Source organism: Chlorocebus sabaeus, chromosome 20 (genome assembly GCF_047675955.1).
Source record: "Chlorocebus sabaeus isolate Y175 chromosome 20, mChlSab1.0.hap1, whole genome shotgun sequence".
NCBI lineage: Eukaryota > Metazoa > Chordata > Mammalia > Primates > Cercopithecidae > Chlorocebus > Chlorocebus sabaeus.
In genome coordinates this window covers 120,669,086-120,689,729 of record NC_132923.1, presented here as the reverse complement: position 1 = coordinate 120,689,729, position 20,644 = coordinate 120,669,086, and the positions used below count along the sequence as shown (strand labels likewise).

At 42.9% G+C, this 20,644-nt stretch overlaps 1 protein-coding gene across 2 annotated transcripts in view; it reads right to left on the bottom strand.

The window, feature by feature from the left end:
* FBXO42 (F-box protein 42) overlaps positions 1-20,644 on the bottom strand; it is a 90,406-nt gene that overhangs the window by 5,593 nt on the left and 64,169 nt on the right. For both annotated transcript variants that reach the window (XM_007980371.3, XM_007980372.3), the window contains 4 exons: positions 4,449-4,602; positions 3,565-3,675; positions 1,497-1,593; positions 959-1,015 (listed from right to left, as the gene is read on the bottom strand). In XM_007980371.3, coding sequence (XP_007978562.2) covers positions 959-1,015; positions 1,497-1,593; positions 3,565-3,675; positions 4,449-4,602 — 419 coding nt within the window. The remainder of the gene's footprint in view (positions 1-958; positions 1,016-1,496; positions 1,594-3,564; positions 3,676-4,448; positions 4,603-20,644) is intronic.

Genomic DNA, 20,644 nt, shown 5'->3' with positions numbered 1-20,644 from the left:
AAAACACACACACACATAGAGTTGTAGTCTCAAAGCTGTCCTGTCTGGTCTTGAAAGGATGTGGGCTCTTCAGAAGGAATAGCAAAATCCTCAGTTAATAATTCACTTGTGCATGCATCCACTTATGCTTTCATTCATTCATATATTACCACTGGCTTAGCATATGGAATTGTGCTTGTGACCCATGAATCAACTGTAAGTGGTTTTGACACTTGCCCATAATTTTATGTGTATGTATTGGGGATTGAAGGAGAGGATAAATAATACATATCCACAACTTTCTGAATCTGCATTTTTTTTGTTTGTTTGTTTGAGACTGAGTCTCGCTCTCTCACCCAAGCTGGAGTGCAGTGGTGTGATCTCAGCTCACTGCAACCTCCGCCTCCCGGGTTCAAGTGATTCTCCTGTCTCGCCCTCCTGAGTAGCTGGGACTACAGGCGCGTGCCACCACACCTGGCGGATTTTTTAAATTTTTAGTAGAGACAGGGTTTCACCATGTTAGCCAGGATGGTCTCAATATACTGACCTCGTGATCTGCCCGCCTTGGCCTCCCAAAGTGCTGGGATTACAGGCATCAGCCACCGCGCCCGGCCCTGAATGTGCATTCTTAAATTCTGTGTGAACTCTGACAGTTATCAACCTGCTTTTTTGTTCCACTGCCCTCTCCCCTTTGAAAAAATGATAGCAGTAAACTTTATCGCCTAAAAAGGAAATAGGAATAGGAAGAATATAGATATGAATATTCAAGAGACAAATATCTATGATTAAAAGGATCCCCTCAACCCTACAAAAGAGCAGAAACAAAGACCAGAAAATACAAAGGCTAAACCCAAAAAGCATTCCTTAAATTAAAATGCCATGGAAATAGTCTTGTATACTCCTAGAGAAGAAGACAGGGGAAACAGGTTTTGAACACTTAGCAGCATGCACATGGGAATGCCACAGAAGCAATACTCACAGCATTGGGACCGCCACACCCTCCGAGGATTAAGATAGTTGCATCATCTATGACAATCTGGGGAGGGGAAGACATTGAAAATAAACCTACAAAGACACAGGTTTCTGACTTTCTATGCTTCACTGGTATATGAAAATAGCCTACCTAGCTCCCAAATGGGAATGTTCTAGTTACCATAACCGCTCCATTCTCCTAAAAACATGTCAATTCTGATCCCTGTGAACAAATTACTGATAATTCACCTGAAAGGATACATTCTTTGTTGATCAAATATTAACATGAATGTCAACCACATAAAATGCAAGATTCTCTTGAGAAATGACACAGCAAAGTAAATGCTTTAGGGAGGAGCATAATATAAAACCACTATAATAATATGACCAATTAGAAGTTGAAAAATAAATACCAGTAAAAAAGAATGATACATTTGCTTTGGCTTAGTGCATATTGGCATCTTACCTGACTCCCTCCTCCCTCTCCCGTCCTAACTGAAAGATGCTACAGTGTTTGCTGAATAGTTATTTTAATTCCTGAGCACCTGAGATTGGCCACCTCGAGGATGAGGACTGGGGCCGGAGATGTTCGGCTTGGACCACGCCCACTGCTCGAGGTCAAGGACCCAGACATCATTGCTCCTGTGAATTAAGGACAGAAGGATAAAGGGAGTTAGGAGCTCCCACGGACCATAATGGTGGCTGGGGAGTTCCACATGCCTGTGCCCATCTGGCAAACTTATACCATTTTCACTTTCACAGACTGTGTGGGCTGGAGCAGGTTTTAGAGATGGCCTATTCAGAGTTCAGGGGCTTCTGAACCAGAAAGACCATGTTGCTGAATCCCAGCTCTGTAGCCTGAACAAGTCACTTAATTTTCTCTAACTCTGGCTTTATCTATAAAATGAAAAGACTGTTACTACTCTCTGAGGAGCTGATATAAATGAAGGGACCTTTATAAAGATGCACAGCAAAGTGTTATGCTCCTACTTAGCTCTTACACCGTATCTTTCTTCCCCTACTTTCCCTAGCAGTCATCCTGAGACCTTCCCTCTGCTCTTTCCACAAGGCCTCATCTGAGCTATGTCTGTGGCCAGACACTAGTACCTGACAAGATGATTTTTTAAACCATCTATTAACTGAAGTAAAAGCAGATGATTAAAAAAATAGTTAATTGGTGCAGCAGGAAATAGATACTGGTCAAGCTACAGTTTTCAAAAGCAAAAACCACAAAGAAGAGAAAAAATGATTCAAAAGGCAGCTTCATCATGGTCCAGGAGTTAAAAGCTTTATCGATTCTGGCTACAAAAAGTAATTTCACAATGACTGATGAAAGCTGCAGTTTTATCAAGGACAAACTGGCATCTCTAACCCTCAAGGGACCAACATGACGAGGATAGACTCCTGGATGGCAGTCTCTCTTTTATGGTCACTTAAGGTCATGGATTCACCCACAAAAATACAGAAATAATAGTTCCAACATCTGAAATCCTAAACTGTCTCACTGGGAGAGTGGCCCCTATCATCTCTCTCCATAATTGTTTTAAAATATGAAGATGGAAATGCCCTAAGGGAGGACAGGGGTGGGATGCTCTTGCTGCTGACAGCTCATCAACTTCTACTTCAGAGCACAGGGGAAATGACCACGACTGCTGCTACTGCTGAATCAGACAGTGATACAGATAGAATGTTCTGGCTCCTGACTATGGCTTGAGCTGTCCAGTATGGCCAGAAGTGGAGAGGACAGGAGGTAGGGAGAATGACATCACAGAAGTGTCACGCCTGACATAGGTTTCCTGCTCCTACCCAATCCACAACCCATCCCGTTTTTTTTTTTTTTATTTTCTTTCCTTCTTTCTTTCTTTTCATGCCCTTTACATGTGGCTCAACCAACCTATCACATTTGGAGGGCCTGCCATTTCCACTTGTCCTGTAAATCTCCCCCTCTCCTCCTCTAAAGCCCAAAAGTGAAAGAGCTGAGTAATAAAGTAGAATAAGTAAAGCAATCTGTTTCTCAGAAGTTGGACTTCTGTAGGCACAGTACAGCAGGCAAGGTGGAGGTTCCATGAATTTGATCCTACTGAACAGAACCACGTGTCAATGAGATTCTATGTAACTATGATTTTACAGAGCAAATTTTTTAACTTATTGGTCTGTGATTAAGGGATCAGAAAACAGAATGCTAGGATGAGATAACTAATTCAATTAATTAGAGCCATGCCCAGGAATACTGACCCTAATTCACTTTTTTTTTTTTTTTTTTTCTTGAAAGTCTCGATCTGTTGCTCAGGCAATGGCACGATCCTGGCTCACTGTAACCACCACTTCCCAGGTTCAAGCGATTCTCCTGCCATAGCCTCTGAGTAACTGGGACTACAGGTGTGTGCCATCACGCCCGGCTAATTTTTCTATTTTTAGTAGAGATGGGGCTTCACCATGTTTGCCATGCTGGTCATGAACTCCTGACCTCAGGTGATCCACCCACCTTGGCCTCCCCAAATGCTGGGATTACAGGTGTGAATTAGGCACCTGGTCCCTAATTCACTTTTTAAGCCTGTTATTCCCAGGAGTATTTACCTTCAGGTTCATATGGAGCAAACCAAATGTACTTACATTTGCCGGGATCCTAAAGAGCCACCAAAGACAATCATTTTATCATCTATTACACAGGAGGAGTGGCCAGCCATGGGAGGTGGCCCATGGGTTGTCACAATGCAGTTCCACCTAATGTAAAAAGACAGAAGGAAGCCAAGAAGTCAGCACCACACGCTTTATTTAAAAATAGAAAGTAGGCCTCCATTTAAAATGATAATCCTATCACCTTCAGCAGAGATTTGTTGGGATAATAAGTAGAGGATGGCATAAGGTATTTATGCCTTTCCTGTAAGTTTGCTTAAACTTATCTTCACTTTCAAGTTCTGAATGTAAATAGTCTGGAGGGAGAGAGATGAGAAAACGATGACGAGACAAGATCATGGTTTGCTGACAGAGCACCACCTGCCACCTGCTACCTCTCCCTATGGTCCTGATCAGTAACAGCTAACAAGCGCCATGTACTAAGTATTCCATTACAAGAAACAGCAGTTGCTGTCATTAAGAAATATATGTTTGATAAACAATTCAGAGTAAGTCTTGGAGACACAGTTAGGAGTAAAGAATCATCTGGATCTACAACACTCCTGGAGTGTTAGCAGTCAAAGCTGAAGAGCTCACTGTTCTTCAACTGGCTCATTCATTTTTCTTGAAAGAGGAATAAATCTCTTCTATTTTTTCTCTTTAGAATAAAGGTTCTAAATGCAGAGTTCTAAGGGAGTCCTGTAAACTCTCTGAAACTGTTGGTAAAATCTGTGTATATGTACATTTTTCCCCTTCCTGGGAAAAGAGTCCACAGCTTTCCATCTAATTCTCAAAGGGACTCTTGACTCAAAAAAAACCAAAGAATCCACTGATTTAAGGTCTCTTTTTCCAGATTTAAAGAGTTTATCTTTGTGACTTACCAATTTTTAGAGGGTGAGTAAGTGTGTATTTCATCAAAGAATCTCTCTGGCTGGTGTAGGGGATAAGGGCTTGGCCGCGTCCAGCCACCAAACAGCACTAGCAAGTCCTTGTACACGACCAGAGTTGCTCCAGCTTTGGGGGAAGGATAGGACCCTAGGGAAAGTCAGTAACACAAAAATCCGGGTCAGTAACACAAAAATCAGGATCTCACAAAAATCCGTAGTTAGATCACCTTTCCCTGGAAAAGTAACAAAAGGGGAACTAATACTACAAAGCACAGAGGAAAGGTGGAAAGAAAACTGGATTTGAGAGTCTGAGAGAAAATCATCACTAATTCACATGTCTTTTATTATTAACACAGAGAAATCTGAATTAGAGGAAAGTTACTTAGCCTCTCTTATGTTTATAATTTGCTCACCTAAAATTAGGGATGACAGTACCTATCTCATAAGGCTGTTTTGAGTATTAAATAGTATATTCAAAGCACCTAACATAATGCCTGGCACATAGAAAGTGCTCAACAAATGAGCACCTCTTCCCATCCCCTTAACAGAGGTCACAAAGAAAAGAAAGAAGGTAGAGGATCAGGGAGAAGTATATATAGAGGCTGGATGCCTGGATGCAACTTAAAAATAACTTGTTACAAAACACAGGTAAAAAAGGAGGCAGAACACAGTTCTTATTTGTCCTGTGAGTCAAATGTTAACATAGGGACCTCTAGGCCCCTAGCTATGGGCTTCACATAACCAGACAGCCTCAGCCTAGCACAAATGGGGCAAACTTTCAAGGCTTGGTGTGAAGGAATTCCAATGAAACCATGAGTCTTACACCAAACACCATCTAGGCTGGACCTCTGGGCTACACTGACCAAATTCTGAAAACAACAAAGTTTGGTTTATGCTGGAAAACTTGAGAGATAACAAATGTCTTACAGGAGCATAATTTTTCAAAATCTATTGTCTTTGAAATAACAATTGCTATTTCTCCCCATCCCTCACTCTACATATCACCTTTAGTTTGCTCAAGACGAAAGTAACTTGTCCTAGTATCCAGGTGTCAGTAAATACCAGAATACTTTTTTTTTTCCCCTTTGGAAACAGTCTCACTTTGTCGCCCAGGCTGGAGTGCAATGATGCGATCTTGGCTCACTGCAACCTCCACCTCCTGGGTTCAAGTGATTTTCCTGCCTCAGCCTCCCGAGTAGCTGAGATTACAGGCATCTGCCATCATGCCCAGTTAATTTTTGCATTTTTAGTTGAGACCAGGGTTTCACCATGTTGGCTAGGCTGGTCTCAAACTCCTGACCTCAGGTGATCCACCCACCTTGGCCTCCCAAAGTGCTGGGATTAGAGGCGTGAGCCACCACACCTGGCCGAGAATGCTTTTTTTAAAAAATCTTTTTTTTTTTTCTTTTTGGTTAAAACTACAGGATTCATTTTTCAAGGAGATCTTAAGCAGAAGGAATCCCAACACTACACTTACCTGACAGCAGTGGAGATGCTCCAATCTAGGTGGAGAGCTTTGCTTCCTCTTTCAGTAGCACGTTATGGGAACACTGAAAAGCCCTGCTCAGATTGCTTTAATGGTGTCATTTACAAAGTCTCAAGGTTCAGAAGGCAGAGCAGAGGACTGTCTTTCTTGTGATCTCACTTAGGGGAACAATACGATTTACTGAGAAGGCACCAGTCCTCAAGAGTACGGGGTGAGCATCTAAGAACACCATTTGGCATCAGCTATTTTTAGTTTCTTTTTCCTTTTCTTTGAGACAGGGTCTTGCTGTTGCCCAGGCTGGAGTGCAGTGGCACAATTATGGTTCACTGCAGCCTCGACCTCCTGGGTTCAAGGGATCCTCCCACTTTAACCTCCCAAATAGCTCAGAATACAGACAAGCACCACCATGCCCGACTGATTTTTTTTGTAGTGACGGGGCTTCCCTATGTTACCCAGGCTGGTCTCGAACTCCTGGGTTCAAGCAATCCTGCTGCCTTGGCCTTTCAAAGTGTTAGGAATACAGGTGTGAGCCACTGTGCCTGTCCATGTCAGCTATTTTGAATACTTTCCTAAATAAAACCGACACTAATCCAGACCACAGGATCTGACTGTAGAAATGAGTCTTTAATTATTTATTATTTATTTTGAGACAGGGTCTAGCTTTGTCACCCAGACTAGAGTGCAGTAATACGATCATGGCTCACTGCAGCCTCGACTTCCCTAGGCTGAAGCAATCCTCTCGCCTCAGCCTTTTGAGTAGGTGAGACTACAGGCACGTAATATCATATCCAGTTAATTTTTAAAATTTTTTGTAGTGATCAGGTCTTGCTATGTTGCTCAGGCTGGCCTCAAACTCCTGGCCGCAAGCGATCCTCCCGCCTCAGCCTCCCAAAGTGCTGGGACTATAGGCATTACCCACCTCACCCAGCCAGAAAACTTCTCTAGGAAGAGTTATCACATCAATCTGAAGTGCTGAGGTATTCTCTACCCCCAAATCCCACAAGAATAGTGCCTAAGGAGGCTGTTGTCCTTCATATAGCCTTATTGTTCCTGGTCAAAAACGTTTACCTCCCCAAGGGGATCTATCTCCTAGTCCAATTAGAAAGCCTAAGTAATATAATAGTCTAGTTAAAACACAACTGTTGCTCTAAAATAATTTGTGAAATACCAGACAAAGTTTCTAAGTTCTTGCCTCTAACTTGGAAATCATCAGTATTATGAAACAGTTAGAAAAAAGAATAAACAAATAAACACATCACAGGCTTCGGCAAAGTAGTAATGTAAACTTTCTAGGCTAGAATGTGGATTTGGATTTGAGATACTGAGCTTAAAGAAATTTTAAATGCAGTATAAGAATATATATCTCTTGCCAGGCGCAGTGGGTCACACCTATAATTCCAGCACTTGGGGAGGGCAAGGCAGGCAGATCTCTTAAGGTCAGAAGTTTGAGACCAGCCTGGTCAACATGGTGAGATCCCGTCTCTACTAAAAATATAAAAAGTTAGCCAGGCGTGGTAGCCCACGCTTGTAATTCCAGCTACTCAGGAGGCTGAGGCACGAGAATTGCTTGAAACTAGGAGGTGGAGGTTGCAGTGAGTTGAGATTGCACCACTGCACTCCAGCCTGGGTGAAAGAGCAAGACTCTGTCTCAAAATATATATATATATATATCTATATTTTTAAAGGGAGACATATTCATAGAATTTTAAAAAGTATTCATAAAACATAGCATATATAATGAAACTAGAGGAAAGACTACACTTTAGATCTGTACTGCCCAACAAAGTCACCATTGGCCACATATTGCCCATGGTTATCAAACTGAAGAGCACAGATGTAGGACATTTCTATCATTGCAGAAAGTTCTATCGAACAGCGCTGTTTTAGAAGAAGGTTTTAACTTTGTCAACAGCGTGCCTATGTCTGGGGAGTATGGGAAAGTAGTAGGGATAGATGAATAACTTAACTCCAAGAGAAATGACAATTATTGTTACTATAACTCTTACTACTGCTACTGATAGTAATGACTAATATTTATTGAGCATCTACATCTATTATGTACTACACAGTTTTTTTTTTTTTTGAGACAGAGTGTTGCTCTGTCACCCAGGCTGGAGTGCAATGGCACAATCTCAGCTCACTGCAAACCCTGCCGCCTCCCAGGTTCAAATGATTCTCCTGTCTCAGCCTCCCAAGTAGCTGGGATTACAGACACACGCTGCCATGCCCAGCTAATTTTTTGTATTTTAGTAGAAACAGGGTTTCACCGTGTTGCCTAGGCTGGTCTCAAACTCCTGAGCTCAGGCAATCCACCGGCCTTGGCCTCCTAAAGTGCTAGGATGACAGTTGTGAGCCAGCACGCCTGGCCCAATTACTACGCAGCTTTTTATGTGCTTTGCATGTAATAATTAATTTAATCCTTCTAAAACTCCTAGTTTTTCCTGTTTTACAGATAAGAAACCTGAGGACACAACTCTTTAAATAACTTGCCCAAGGTCATAGAAATAATAAGTGAAGAGCCAGGATTCTAATCCATTTATTCCAGATTTTAATTTTTAATTTTATTTTTTTGAGATGAGGTCTCACTCTGGCGCCCAGGCTGGAGTGCAGTGGTGTGATTGATCATGGCTCACTGCACCTCTGACTTCCTGGGTGCAAGGGATCCTTCTACCTCAGCCTCATAAGCAGCTAAGACTACAGTCACAGGCCACCATGTCCAGCTAATTTTTTTTTTTTTTTGTAGAGATGGGGGTCTCTCCATGTTGCCCAGACTGGTCTTAATCTTGAGTAATTCTCCCACCGCTGCCACCTCGCAAAGTGCTGGAATTACAGGCATGAGCCACCTCACCCAGCTATTCTTTTAAAAGAATGAGCTTTAAAGTCAGAATATATCATGCTGCACTTCATGCATACAGATACATTTCTTCTGAATAGTTGCCACAAACAAGTCTGATGCCTTAAAAGGTCTAGTGTTTCAAAGCTGAAGAAGTTCTTTCTTAAATCTTAATCCAGTAAAGCCAAAGATCTAGTCAGAGAGAAATAAATTAAACAGAAGGCTATTCCTAGAACCTCTTTTTCTCTACAACGCTCTGGAACACACTCCACCTCTAATATAGGACCATTTACTTATTCTCTGAACTCTCCAGGGAAAGGTAAGCTGAGGCCAGTGATAATGATAAATCAATATAAGAGATCCTCTACGATTATCTTACGTAAAGGCTTTCCAAAACGATGCCTCAGGTATCTTGACCTTTCAGAAAGGCAAAATTTTTCCCTCTACTTTTTATCCCACGAAGAGGGAGAACTCCTCCATCTATAATTTATCTCCACGGCCTGTTTTATGTCACAAAGTGTAGAAGCATCTTAGTTAAATACCTCAATTTCAGCATCTTAATTATCTCAACTAAGTAGGGGAAAATTAAATCAATTGTATACCCCCACCTCAATTTGTGGGTGAACTGGAAAAAAACTTACCATACAAGAACAAATGAGGGGCCAGAGATCAACATACAGCTTTTATACAGTGAGGTCAGCAACCAGAAGTCAAGGATACAGGTGTATCAGTTTTTGTTTTTTTGTTTTTTTTTGAGACGGAGTCTCACTCTGCTGTCGCCTAGGCTGGAGTGCAGTGGCGCGATCTCAGCTCACTGCAAGCTCCACCTCCTAGGTTCAAGCAATTCTCCTGCCTCAGCCTCCCAAGAGCAGCTGGGACTACAGGCGCCCACCACCAGGCCCAAGCTATTTTTTTTTTTTTTTTTTTTTTTTTTTTTTTTTGGTATTTTTAGTAGAGGTGGGGTTTCACTGTTAGCCAGGATGGTCTCGATCTCCTGACCTTGTGATCCGCCCGCCTCAGCCTCCCAAAGTGCTGAGATTACAGGCGTTAGCCACCGTGCCCAGCCCAGGCATTTCATATTTTATGTGACCCTGATTACCCATAAAATATTTGGCAGCATATTTATTGCAAATTGGATACTTTTAAATTATTGCTACTTTAAGAATTGATATTGTGTTGGCCGGGCGCGGTGGCTCAAGCCTGTAATCCCAGCACTTTGGGAGGCCGAGGCGGGCGGATCACGAGGTCAGGAGATCGAGACCATCCTGGCTAACAGGGTGAAACCCCGTCTCTACTAAAAAATACAAAAAACTAGCCGGGCGAGGTGGCGGGCGCCTGTAGTCCCAGCTACTCGGGAGGCTGAGGCAGGAGAATGACCGGAACCCGGGAGGCGGAGCTTGCAGTGACCTGAGATCCGGCCACTGCACTCCAGCCTGGGCGACAGAGCGAGACTCCGTCTCAAAAAAAAAAAAAAAAAAAAAAAAAAAAGATTTGATATTGTGAAGCCTTTATAAAGAACTCCTACTTCCATTATTTCTAAAAATCTAAGTATTTCATGTGTGTGTGTGTGTGTGTGTGTGTGTGTGTATATATATATATATTTTGAGGTGGGGTCTTGCTATGTTGCCCAGTCTGGTCTTTAACTCCTGAGCTCAAGCAGTCCTCTTGCCTCAGCCTCCTGAGCAGCTGGGACTATAGGAGTGTACCACCATGCCTGGCTCGTATTTCATACTTTGAATTTGTTTAAAGCAGATGGTCCTTAATTCCCTCTCGATGATCTTAATGCAAAGTCTACAAATCAAATGAATTTATGGTGAGATCAGGTGGGATGTGATGGCTCAAGTCTGTAATCCTCGCACTTTGGGAGGTTGAGGCAAGTGGATCACTTGAGGCCAGGAGTTTGAAACCAGCCTGGGCAACATGGCAAAACCATGTCTCTACTAAAAATACAAACATTAGCCAGGTGTGTGGTGTGTGCCTGTGGTCCCAGTTACTCGGGATGCTGTGGCAGAAGAATCGCTTGAACCCAGGAGGTGGAGGTTGCAGTGAGCCCAGATCGTGCGCCAGTACACATGGTCAGAGATTATAGGGATGCATGAATTTTGGCAATTTCTTTTTCTTTTTGGGACAGAGTCTAACTCCGGTTGCCCAGGCTACAGTCCGGAGTGCAGTGGTGTGACTGATTTCAGCTAACTGCAACTCCGACTTCTTGAGCTCAGGTGATTCTCCCACCTCAGCTTCCCAAGTAGCTGGGACTACAGGCACGTGCCATCACAGCAGGCTAGTTTTTTGTGATTTTAGTAGAGATGGTGTTTCACCATGTTGCATAGGCTCGTCTCAAACTCCTGGACTCAAGCAATCTGCCCGCCTCGGCCTCCCAACGTGCTAGGATTACAGGCGTGAGCCACAACTTTGGTAATTTCTATATCAAAGAATAACATTCTCTTTAGCCAAAGTGGAGTTCTGGAAAACAAACAGTAAGTCTCTACTAGAACTTCCAAAAAAAACACGAAAAGCCATATTCAAATTACATAACTTTATTCATTTTTTTTTAAGTTCCAGGAAAAGCAAGCCATTTAAAGAGTGCAAAGCTGGGCACAGTGGCTCACGCCTGTAATCCTAGCACTTTGGGAGGCCAAAGCGGGCAGATCACGAGGTCAGGAGATCGAGACCATCCTGGCTAATACGGTGAAGCTCTGTCTCTACTAAAAATACAAAAAATTAGGCAAGCATGGTGGTGGGCACCTGTAGTCCAGCTACTTGGGAGGCTGAGGCAGGAGAATCGCTTGAACCTGGGAGGCGGAGCTTGCAGTGGGCCCAGATTGCGCCACTGCACTCCAGCCTGGATGGCAGAGCGAGACTCCATCAGAAAAAAAAAAAAAAAAAGAGTGCCTATAAACTTTCTTTAAAAACACACGGCCGGGCGGGCATGGTGGATCATGTCTATAATTCTAGCACTTTGGGAGGCCGAGGCTGGTGATCACCTGAGGTCAGGAGCTTGAGAGCAGCCTGGCCAATATGGTGAAGCCCCATCTCTACTAAAAATACAAAAAATTAGCCAGGCATGATGATGCACACCTATAATCCCAGCTACTTGGGAGGCTGAGGCAGGAGAATCGCTTGAACCCGGGAGGCGGAGGTTGCCGTGAGCCAAGATTGCACCACTGCACTCCAGCCTGGGCAACAAGAGTGAAACTCAGTCTCAAGGAAAAAACAAACAAACAAAAAAGAAAACCATGGCCATACATTATTAACAAAAACATTTTTTTTTTTTTTTTTTTTTGAGACGGAGTCTCGCTCTTGTACCCCAGGCTGGAGTGCAATGGCACAATCTCGGCTCACTGCAACTTCCACCTCCCAGGTTCAAGCGATTCTCCTGGCTCAGCCTCCCAAGTAGCTGGAGTTAGAGGTGTGTGCCACCACGCCTGGTTAATTTTTGTATTATTAGTAGAGATGAGGTTTCACCATGTTGGCCAGGCTGGTCTCGAACTCCTGATCTCGGGTGACCCGCCTGCTTCGGCCTCCCAAAGTGCAGGGATTACAGGCATGAGCCACCATGCCAGGCCAATAATAACTTTTATATGGAGTAGCCGGAGATAAAATGTCAAGTCTTGACTTTGAAGAACTGCCCCTATGTGCATGTAATTCATTTCAAACAGCAGTTAACAGTTACAGCACATAGGTTTAATACATTTTTATTAAAACACACAGATCTGCCACACTAGCACTTGAGTAATTGGAAATCTTGAACAACATGGAGTACTCTGGGAATAGCTGACATCGATAGTTAAAAAGGCACATAACCACTATGGTGACATATGATGAAATAAATACTCCTCCTGCAAGAACACTTATAAAATGAAGGTTTTATACTCATTAGGACATTTCTTGGCCTGCCTTCAAAATAATGAGGACACTGGGCTTCTAAATTCAGTCTAAGTGCCATTACTGCACAACAGTGAAGAAAGGAAGGGTGTCGTTCCCATCAAGCACCACAGGACCAAATGTGCCCACATCAAGCATAGATGAACATGTTACTTGAGTCTCTTCCCCTAGAGCCAGGAGTCATCCTCATGGGCTTCATTCCCCAAACACACCAAAGGCCTCCTAAATCGCACAGCAGATATGATCAATGGAACAAATTTCAAAACAAAGCATGAGCCCAAAAGGCAGTTGTGGGAAACTGGATAATCAGATAGATACCCTATACAACAGAACTAACATTCCCTAAAACTGCTAATCAGTTCAGATGTTTCCCAAGGTTCCTATGAAATCAGAAGAAAATTTCACATGTGAAAGTGGTAGAATTACACGGCATTCTTGTTTACCTTTGCAAAGAAGCTGGTTAAACAGTGAAGCAGTTCCAAATCCTAGTTTGATTTCTACACCACTTTCCCACAATTGTAGTTTCTATTTCACAGAACCCAGGACTAAATAGAGCAGCTCAACTATTTGATAACAAGATAAAACAATCACCTGTTTTAATTGGGGATGCCTGTATTTTATGCATGATTTAAAAATATATGTATATACTTTTTGAGATGGAGTTTCACTCTTGTTGCCCAGGCTAGAGTGAAATGGCGCAATCTCGGCTCACTGCAGCCTCTGCCTCCCAGGTTCAAGTGATTCTCCTGCCTCAGCCTCCCTAGTAGCTGGGATTACAAGCATGCACCACCAAGCAGCTAATTTTGTATTTTTAGTAGAGACGGGGTTTCTCCATGTTGGTCAGGCTGGTCTCGAACTCTTGACCTCAGGTGATCCGCCCACCTTGACCCCCCAAAGTGCTGGGATTACAGGCGTGAGCTACCATGCCCAGTCTAAAAAATATTTTTGTATCTCCATGGTATGATCATTTTTTAGTATTAGTTTATTGTTAAGGTGTTATAAATATACTGTTTGATGGCCTATTATGTGCTAACTACTGAGTACTACGAATTTTATATTTATTATCTAATTTAATCATTATAACCTTAAAATGCAGATATTATTACTAGTCCCATTTTACAGATGAATAATAATAATGGTAGTTGAAGCTAATGCATAATGCTTATTACACTGAGCCAGAAACTGTTCTAGGTGCTACCTGAAAACTAAAAAAGAAAAGAAAAAAAAAAAAAGCAAATTCCATGTTCTGAGTAATCAAGAAATCCAACCTAAAGGGTTATTTAATGAAAGAAGAGTTAATCCCTTGTCCTTGGAAGTTTAGGTTCAGATAAGTCCCTATCCAAAAAATAAAAAAAAAAAAATGCATTTCAGGTCCTCCTAAAGCCTTTTGGTCCTGATCTGCATACTATACAGTTGGCTCTGAGTACCGGTGTCTTAGGCAATAATAGCCAAATGTCACAAGATGAGAAGCAGGTTTACAATCCTACCATTTTCTCAATATCGCTTACATTCTCAACAAATAGAACTGTTACTCTAGTCTTATACACTTCAGACTTTTGGGGAGAAACTGACTTATTTACTTATTTTTATTTCTTTAAGAAAATGAAAGTGCTTTAAAACTTTCAAATAAAATAAACAATATAGAACTTTTAAAAGAAAAAGTCAGAACCCTTTCTACCCCATGGAAAATGGCTATTTTCATTGCTGTTTTCAAAGTATAGTATTTTTTTAAAAAATAGAAACATGTCTTTCACACATATATAGAGTATACATGTGTTAGGATATATTTAACTTATTAATAAGGGAGCAAGCAGGAAGTAGTGCTAATTCAAAAGAGAATCTGAGGAAAAGAGGCATGCTAAAATGCCTGCTAAGAGCCAGGCACAGTGGCATGCACCTCTGTAGTCCCCAGCTACTCAGGAAACTGAGGCAGGAGGATGGCTTGACGCCAGGAGTTCCAGACCAGCTTGGGCAACACAGTGAGATCCTGTCTCTACAGAATATTTAAAAATTAGCTAGGTGTGGTGGTGTGTGCCTGTGGTCCTAGCTATTTGGGAGGCTGGGATGGGAGGATCGCTTGAGCCCAAGAGTCTAGTCTAGCCTAGGCCATATATAGCACCCCTTGTTTCTTAAAGAAGTCTGCTAAGTTAAGGACAAAACTAGTTAACATCTATGGGACAGTAAAACTGGGTTAATATTCCTATTTGACAGACATGATCTGTATCTTTTACAGGCAAAAATCTACAATTTACATGTAACTTCACAAAGCCTAAGCCCTAACTAATGATAAACAGCAAGTAAAAAAAAGCTACATTCCTCTAGGGTAGTTTTCAAACTGGCTATATCAGAAGCAGCTGGAGGACTTATTAAAACAGATTGCTGGGCCTCACCTCTGAGTTTGCTATTCAGTAGGTCTTGGGTGGGGCCTGAGAAGTGGCATTTCTAACAAGTTCTTAAGTGATGCTGATGGTTTGGGGAGTAGACTTTGAGAATCATGTCCTAGTAGTTTAATAATCCTTGGGTGAGCCTGATAGATGATGCTCCAATAGGACAATAAAACGGTATCTAGTCATCCTTCTGCCTTATTTCCAAGTTCTGGATGATTTTTCTTAACACTGAACCTCTCCAGACTTATCTTCTGTGCATACACTCTGTGTATGAATATAAAGAACCCGGTTGGGCACAGTGGCTCATGCCTGTAATCCCAGCACTTTGGGAGGCTGAGCCAGGCAGATTACCTGAGGTCGGGAGTTCGAGACCAGCTTGACCAACATGGAGAAACCCCGTCTCTACTAAAAATACAAAATTAGCTGGGTGTGGTGGCTCATGCCTGTAATCCCAGCTACCTGGGAGGCTGAGGCAGGAGAATTGCTTGAACCTGGGAGGTGGAGGTTGTGGTGAGCCGAGATCGTGCCATTGCACTCCAGTCTGGACAACAACAGCGAAACTCTGTCTCCAGAAAAAAAAAAATATATATATAGTTACTTGCCAAAAAGAACAGTAAAGAATAACGGGATGAATAAAGTATGAGGTTCAGGTCATACTCCCCATCTTAACCACTCTGCACAGACTCGCTTTCTCAGGGTGGGTCCAATATAAAGCATTCACTTGTAACTCCAGCTCCATCGGCAGTATACCAGTCCTTCACACACAAAACTGGCCTTGAGAGCAAAGTAATGCCAGATAGACCAGTTAACTAAAACCCAACCCACAGATGCGGTGTTTTTTGTTTTGTTTTGTGGTAGTGAGGAGCCTCAAACTGACGTGTGTATAGGGGGTGGGAAGGATGGATTTTGCTGATAAAACCAAAGCTGGGTCTTGGAAAGCTCTGACTAAGCATCTGGCTTGGTAAAGTTGTCATCATGGTAGTGTGTGAAGTGACTGACCTCGATAGCAGGAATTCAGAGATCAGGAGGAAGAATAATTTGGACAGATATTTCCCAGAATACCATATTAGCATCAGAATCAGAAAACCTAGAGGGCATTAGAGGATAGCCCGGCACATTTAACTTAGAAGGAAACAGATCCCTTAAAGAAAAACTGCTGGAGTTATAATTTAACTGCTTACTAAAAACTATTTTGATTTTACAGGCAATACTTCGTAAGGGAAACAACAGCAACAAAAGCATGTTTCATGGTTCTGTAGTTAGAGGGAGGGATAAAAGGATAATTGAGAAAAACACTTCAAAATTTATGAGTATAAAGTCTGTCTTGACCATGACCACCTTGAAGACAACTATTCAGAATGGTCTCCAAAATACTGCAGCCCAAGAACTAAGGGGGTTCTATCTGGAACAGATACTAGTTTCTCTTCTGGTAATAAAAATATTTCCAACTTAACATCAATGTGGCCAATAATAATTACAAGTCTTTGCATTTATGTAAATGCCCATAGAGGATACAAGTACATAATGCGTTAAAGAAAGAAATAGGAAGTAAATACAAAGTTACAGCACTCCTAAACTCCTGCTTCCAGGAGTGCTCCTTAATTGCAGTTCTAATCAGGCGTGTTGAAATTATCCATTTAGATTCTCCCCAATAAGATTATACTATCCTAGAAGATAGGGACTATTTCTTATGAAAATGTTTGCTGAATTGAAGCCATCCACGGAAGCCAAATGGTTACAGACCCCTCATGAGCTCAGATCAGAATCGGCTCCAGCGAATCATAACATACCCTAGAGGCATCAGCCGACCTTTGGGTGGGGTTAAAGTCAAACATTTCTTTGGGTTTCCCCCTCTATCCACTCCATTTTTTTTCTTCCTATTTTACTCCTCAATTGTAAAAAGGCCAGAAAAGTTACTGATTGACATCAACATTCACTGGTATTAGACAAAACTTGTCTGGATCTCAGGATGCAGGGTGTACATTATTATTACAACTATATTCACATCTTTTAAAATATCATTCTATGGGTCATTTATGAAAAATCCAAATAACAGGAACTTTTGTAATGGGCATGAGAAACTTTTAGATCTTGTCTATCTATGCCACAGGCATGAACTAAAGAAAATTCTCCATTGGCATTGTTTTCACTTCTTAACCGCAAGAAAGACCACTTGATGAATGGGCAGCACTTACCAGCTAAACATTAACAACAGGACCACCAGTAATAGTTCCTTGTTACCATTTCAAGTAGTCTTTTGATTCAATTTCTTTTTTTTTTTTTTTTTTTTTTGAGACGGAGTCTCGCTCTGAGGCCCAGGCTGGAGTGCAGTGGCCAGATCTCAGCTCACTGCAAGCTCCGCCAACCGGGTTCACGCCATTCTCCTGCCTCAGCCTCCCAAGTAGCTGGGACTACAGGCGCCCGCCACCTCGCCCGGCTAGTTTTTTTTGTATTTTTTAGTAGAGACGGGGTTTCACCGTGTCAGCCAGGATGGTCTCGATCTCCTGACCTCGTGATCCACCCGTCTCGGCCTCCCAAAGTGTTGATTCAATTTCTGAGGGAGGAGAGGAGGTCCAAAGTCTCAGTTTAATCTGATAATTTGTTAATTGCAGTTCTAATGGGGGTGGGGGGCATGGGGGGTACTCTTTCAAGTAGGGACTTTAAGAAGTGAAAACAATGTTACCAGTCATAAAGTTTCTGGCCTGGTGTCAAAACAGAAAAATCCCAGTCATCCCTGAGAGTGAACCAAACTGAAATATGGTAAAATCTTACTTATTCTCTCCCTGGGAGGACCAAAAGTTACCCAGATCTGTGCTATGAAAATCTTCCCACTCTTCTCTTTAGCAGGAAGTAATGTGTATACACCTTAGAAAAGCATGTATTCTGGAAAAATCCCAGCATCTGAACTTTCTAAATAAACAGGAAGGATTCCTTCTTTTTCTAAGGGAACCTACTGGCTCTGCTGTCATTCACATGTCCTGAGACCATCACAGGTCCAGTTTGTTACAGGACTGCAAAGGGCTAGAGGAAACAAGGAAGAACCACCACCTCACGAAGAAGGTTAACCAGGAATAGGTCCATGGGTCAGGGAGGAGCTAATATAATAACTTAAAATATTCTCTTAAATAGCCGGGCGCGGTGGCTCAAGCCTGTAATCCCAGCACTTTGGGAGGCCGAGACGGGTGGATCACGAGGTCAGAAGATCGAGACCATCCTGGCTAACCCGGTGAAACCTCGTCTCTACTAAAAAATACAAAAAACTAGCCGGGCGAGGTGGCGGGCGCCTGTAGTCCCAGCTACTCGGGAGGCTGAGGCAGGAGAATGGCGTAAACCCGGGAGGCGGAGCTTGCAGTGAGCTGAGATCCGGCCACTGCACTCCAGCCTGGGCGACAGAGCGAGACTCCGTCTCAAAAAAAAAAAAAAAAAAAAAAAAAAAAAATTCTCTTAAATAACATCTTAACTCCTTCTTAATCAAAAGCACATCATTTTATAAGAACAAACAGGCCAGGAGCAGTGGCTCACGCCTGTAATCCCAGCACTTTGGGAGGCCGAGGCAGGCAGATGACCTGAGGTCGACAGTTCAAGATCAGCCTGACCAACACGGAGAAACCCCATCTCTACTAAAAAACAAAAACAAAAACAAAAACAAAACAAAACAAAATGAGCTGGGCATGGTGGCGCATGCCTGTAATTCCAGCTACTCGGGAGGCTGAGGCAGGAGAATCACTTGAACCCGGGATTCTCCGGTCTCAGCCTCCCAAGTAGCTGGGACTACAGACATGCACCATCACGCCCGGTTAATTTTTGTATTTCAGCAGAGATGGGAGTGTTTCACCATGTTAGCCAGGCTGGTCTCGAACTCCTGACCTCATGATCCACCCACCTCTGCCTTCCAAAGGGCTGGGATTACAGGCGTGAGCCACCGCACCTGGCCTTTTCTTTTTCTTTGACGGAGTCTCTCTCTGTCACCCAGGCTGGAGTGCAGTGGCACAATTTCGGCTCCTGGGTTCAAGCGACTACAGGCACAAGCTACTGGGACTACAGGCACAAGCTATCACACCTGCCTAATTTTCTATATTTTTAGTAGAGATGGGGTTTCGTCATGCTGGCCAGGCTGGTCTCCAACTCCTGACGTCAGGTGATCTGCCTGTCTCAGCCCCCCAAAGTGCTGGGATTATAGGTGGTAGCTACCGAGCCCAGCCTTTTTTTTTTTTTTTTTTAAGACAGAGTATCACTGTTCCCCAGGCCGGAACGCAGTGGCACAAACTCACTTCAAGCGATTCTCGTGCCTCAGCCTCCTGAGTAGCTGGAATTACACATGTGCCACCACACCTGGCTATTTATAATTTTTTTGTTTTTTTTGAGATGGAGTTTCACTCCTGTTGCCCAGGCTGGAGTGCAATGGCGTGATCTCGGCTCACTGCAACCTCTGCCTCCCGGGTTCAAGCGATATTCCTGCCTCAGCCTCCCGAGTAGCTGGGATTACAGGCATGAACCACCATGCCCAGCTAATTTTGTATTTTTAGTAGAGACAGGGTTTCTCCATGTTGGTCAGGCTGGTCTCAAACTCCCAACCTCAGGTGATCCGCCTGCCTTGGCCTGCCCAAAGTGCTGGGATTACAGGCGTGAGCCACCATGCCTGGTCTATTCTTTGTTTTGTTTTTTGCTTGTTTTGTTTTGTTTTTGAGATGGAGTTTCACTCTGTCACCTAAGCTGGAGTGCAGTGGTTCAATCTCACTGCAACCTCCGCCTCCCAGGCTCAAGTGATCTTCCCACATCAGCCTTCCAAGTAGATGGCACCACAGACATGCAAACCACATCTGGCTAATTTTTTGTATTTTTGATATAGGCAGGATTTCATCATGTTGCCTAGGCTCATCTGGAACTCCTGAGCTCAAGTGATCCACCTGCCAAGGCCTCCCAAAGTGCTGGGATTACAGGCGCGTGTCACCACACCCAGCCTCTTTCTCTTCTTATAAAGCCACCAGTCCCCACTCCCAGTTTAACCCATTAATCCAGGAACAAATTAATCCATTCTGTTCTCATGACCCAAACACCTCTTAAAGACCCCACCTCTCAATACTGCTACACTGGGGATGAACTTTCAACACATGTTTCAGAGGAAACAAACATTCAAACCATGGCAAGCCCCATCATTTCCAGTGTCTCTGCTAGATGGAGTCAGGCAGCATTAAAAGGAGAAAACAATTTAATTAGGCCTAACAACTGGACACTGAAGTGCTTAGAATTTGTCCAGAAAATAATTCCCAAGGGAAGATTGGGGATGAATTCATAAATATAATCATGTCCCTTTCTTCTCATCATCCTTCACTTATTCACCATAGCCTTCAAGATAAAAGCCAGGCCAGGTGCAGTGGCTCATGCCTGTAATCCCAGTACTGTGTGAGGTTGAGGTGGGAAGATTACTTGAGGCCAGGAATTCAAGACCAGCCTGAGCAATACAGCAAGACTCTGACTCTCTCTAAAAAAAAAAAAAAGAAGAAGAAGAAGAAAAAAAGATAAATTCCAAATCTCTTTCTTAACATGAGATACATACACACACACACACACACACACACACACACACACAAAATTCCAT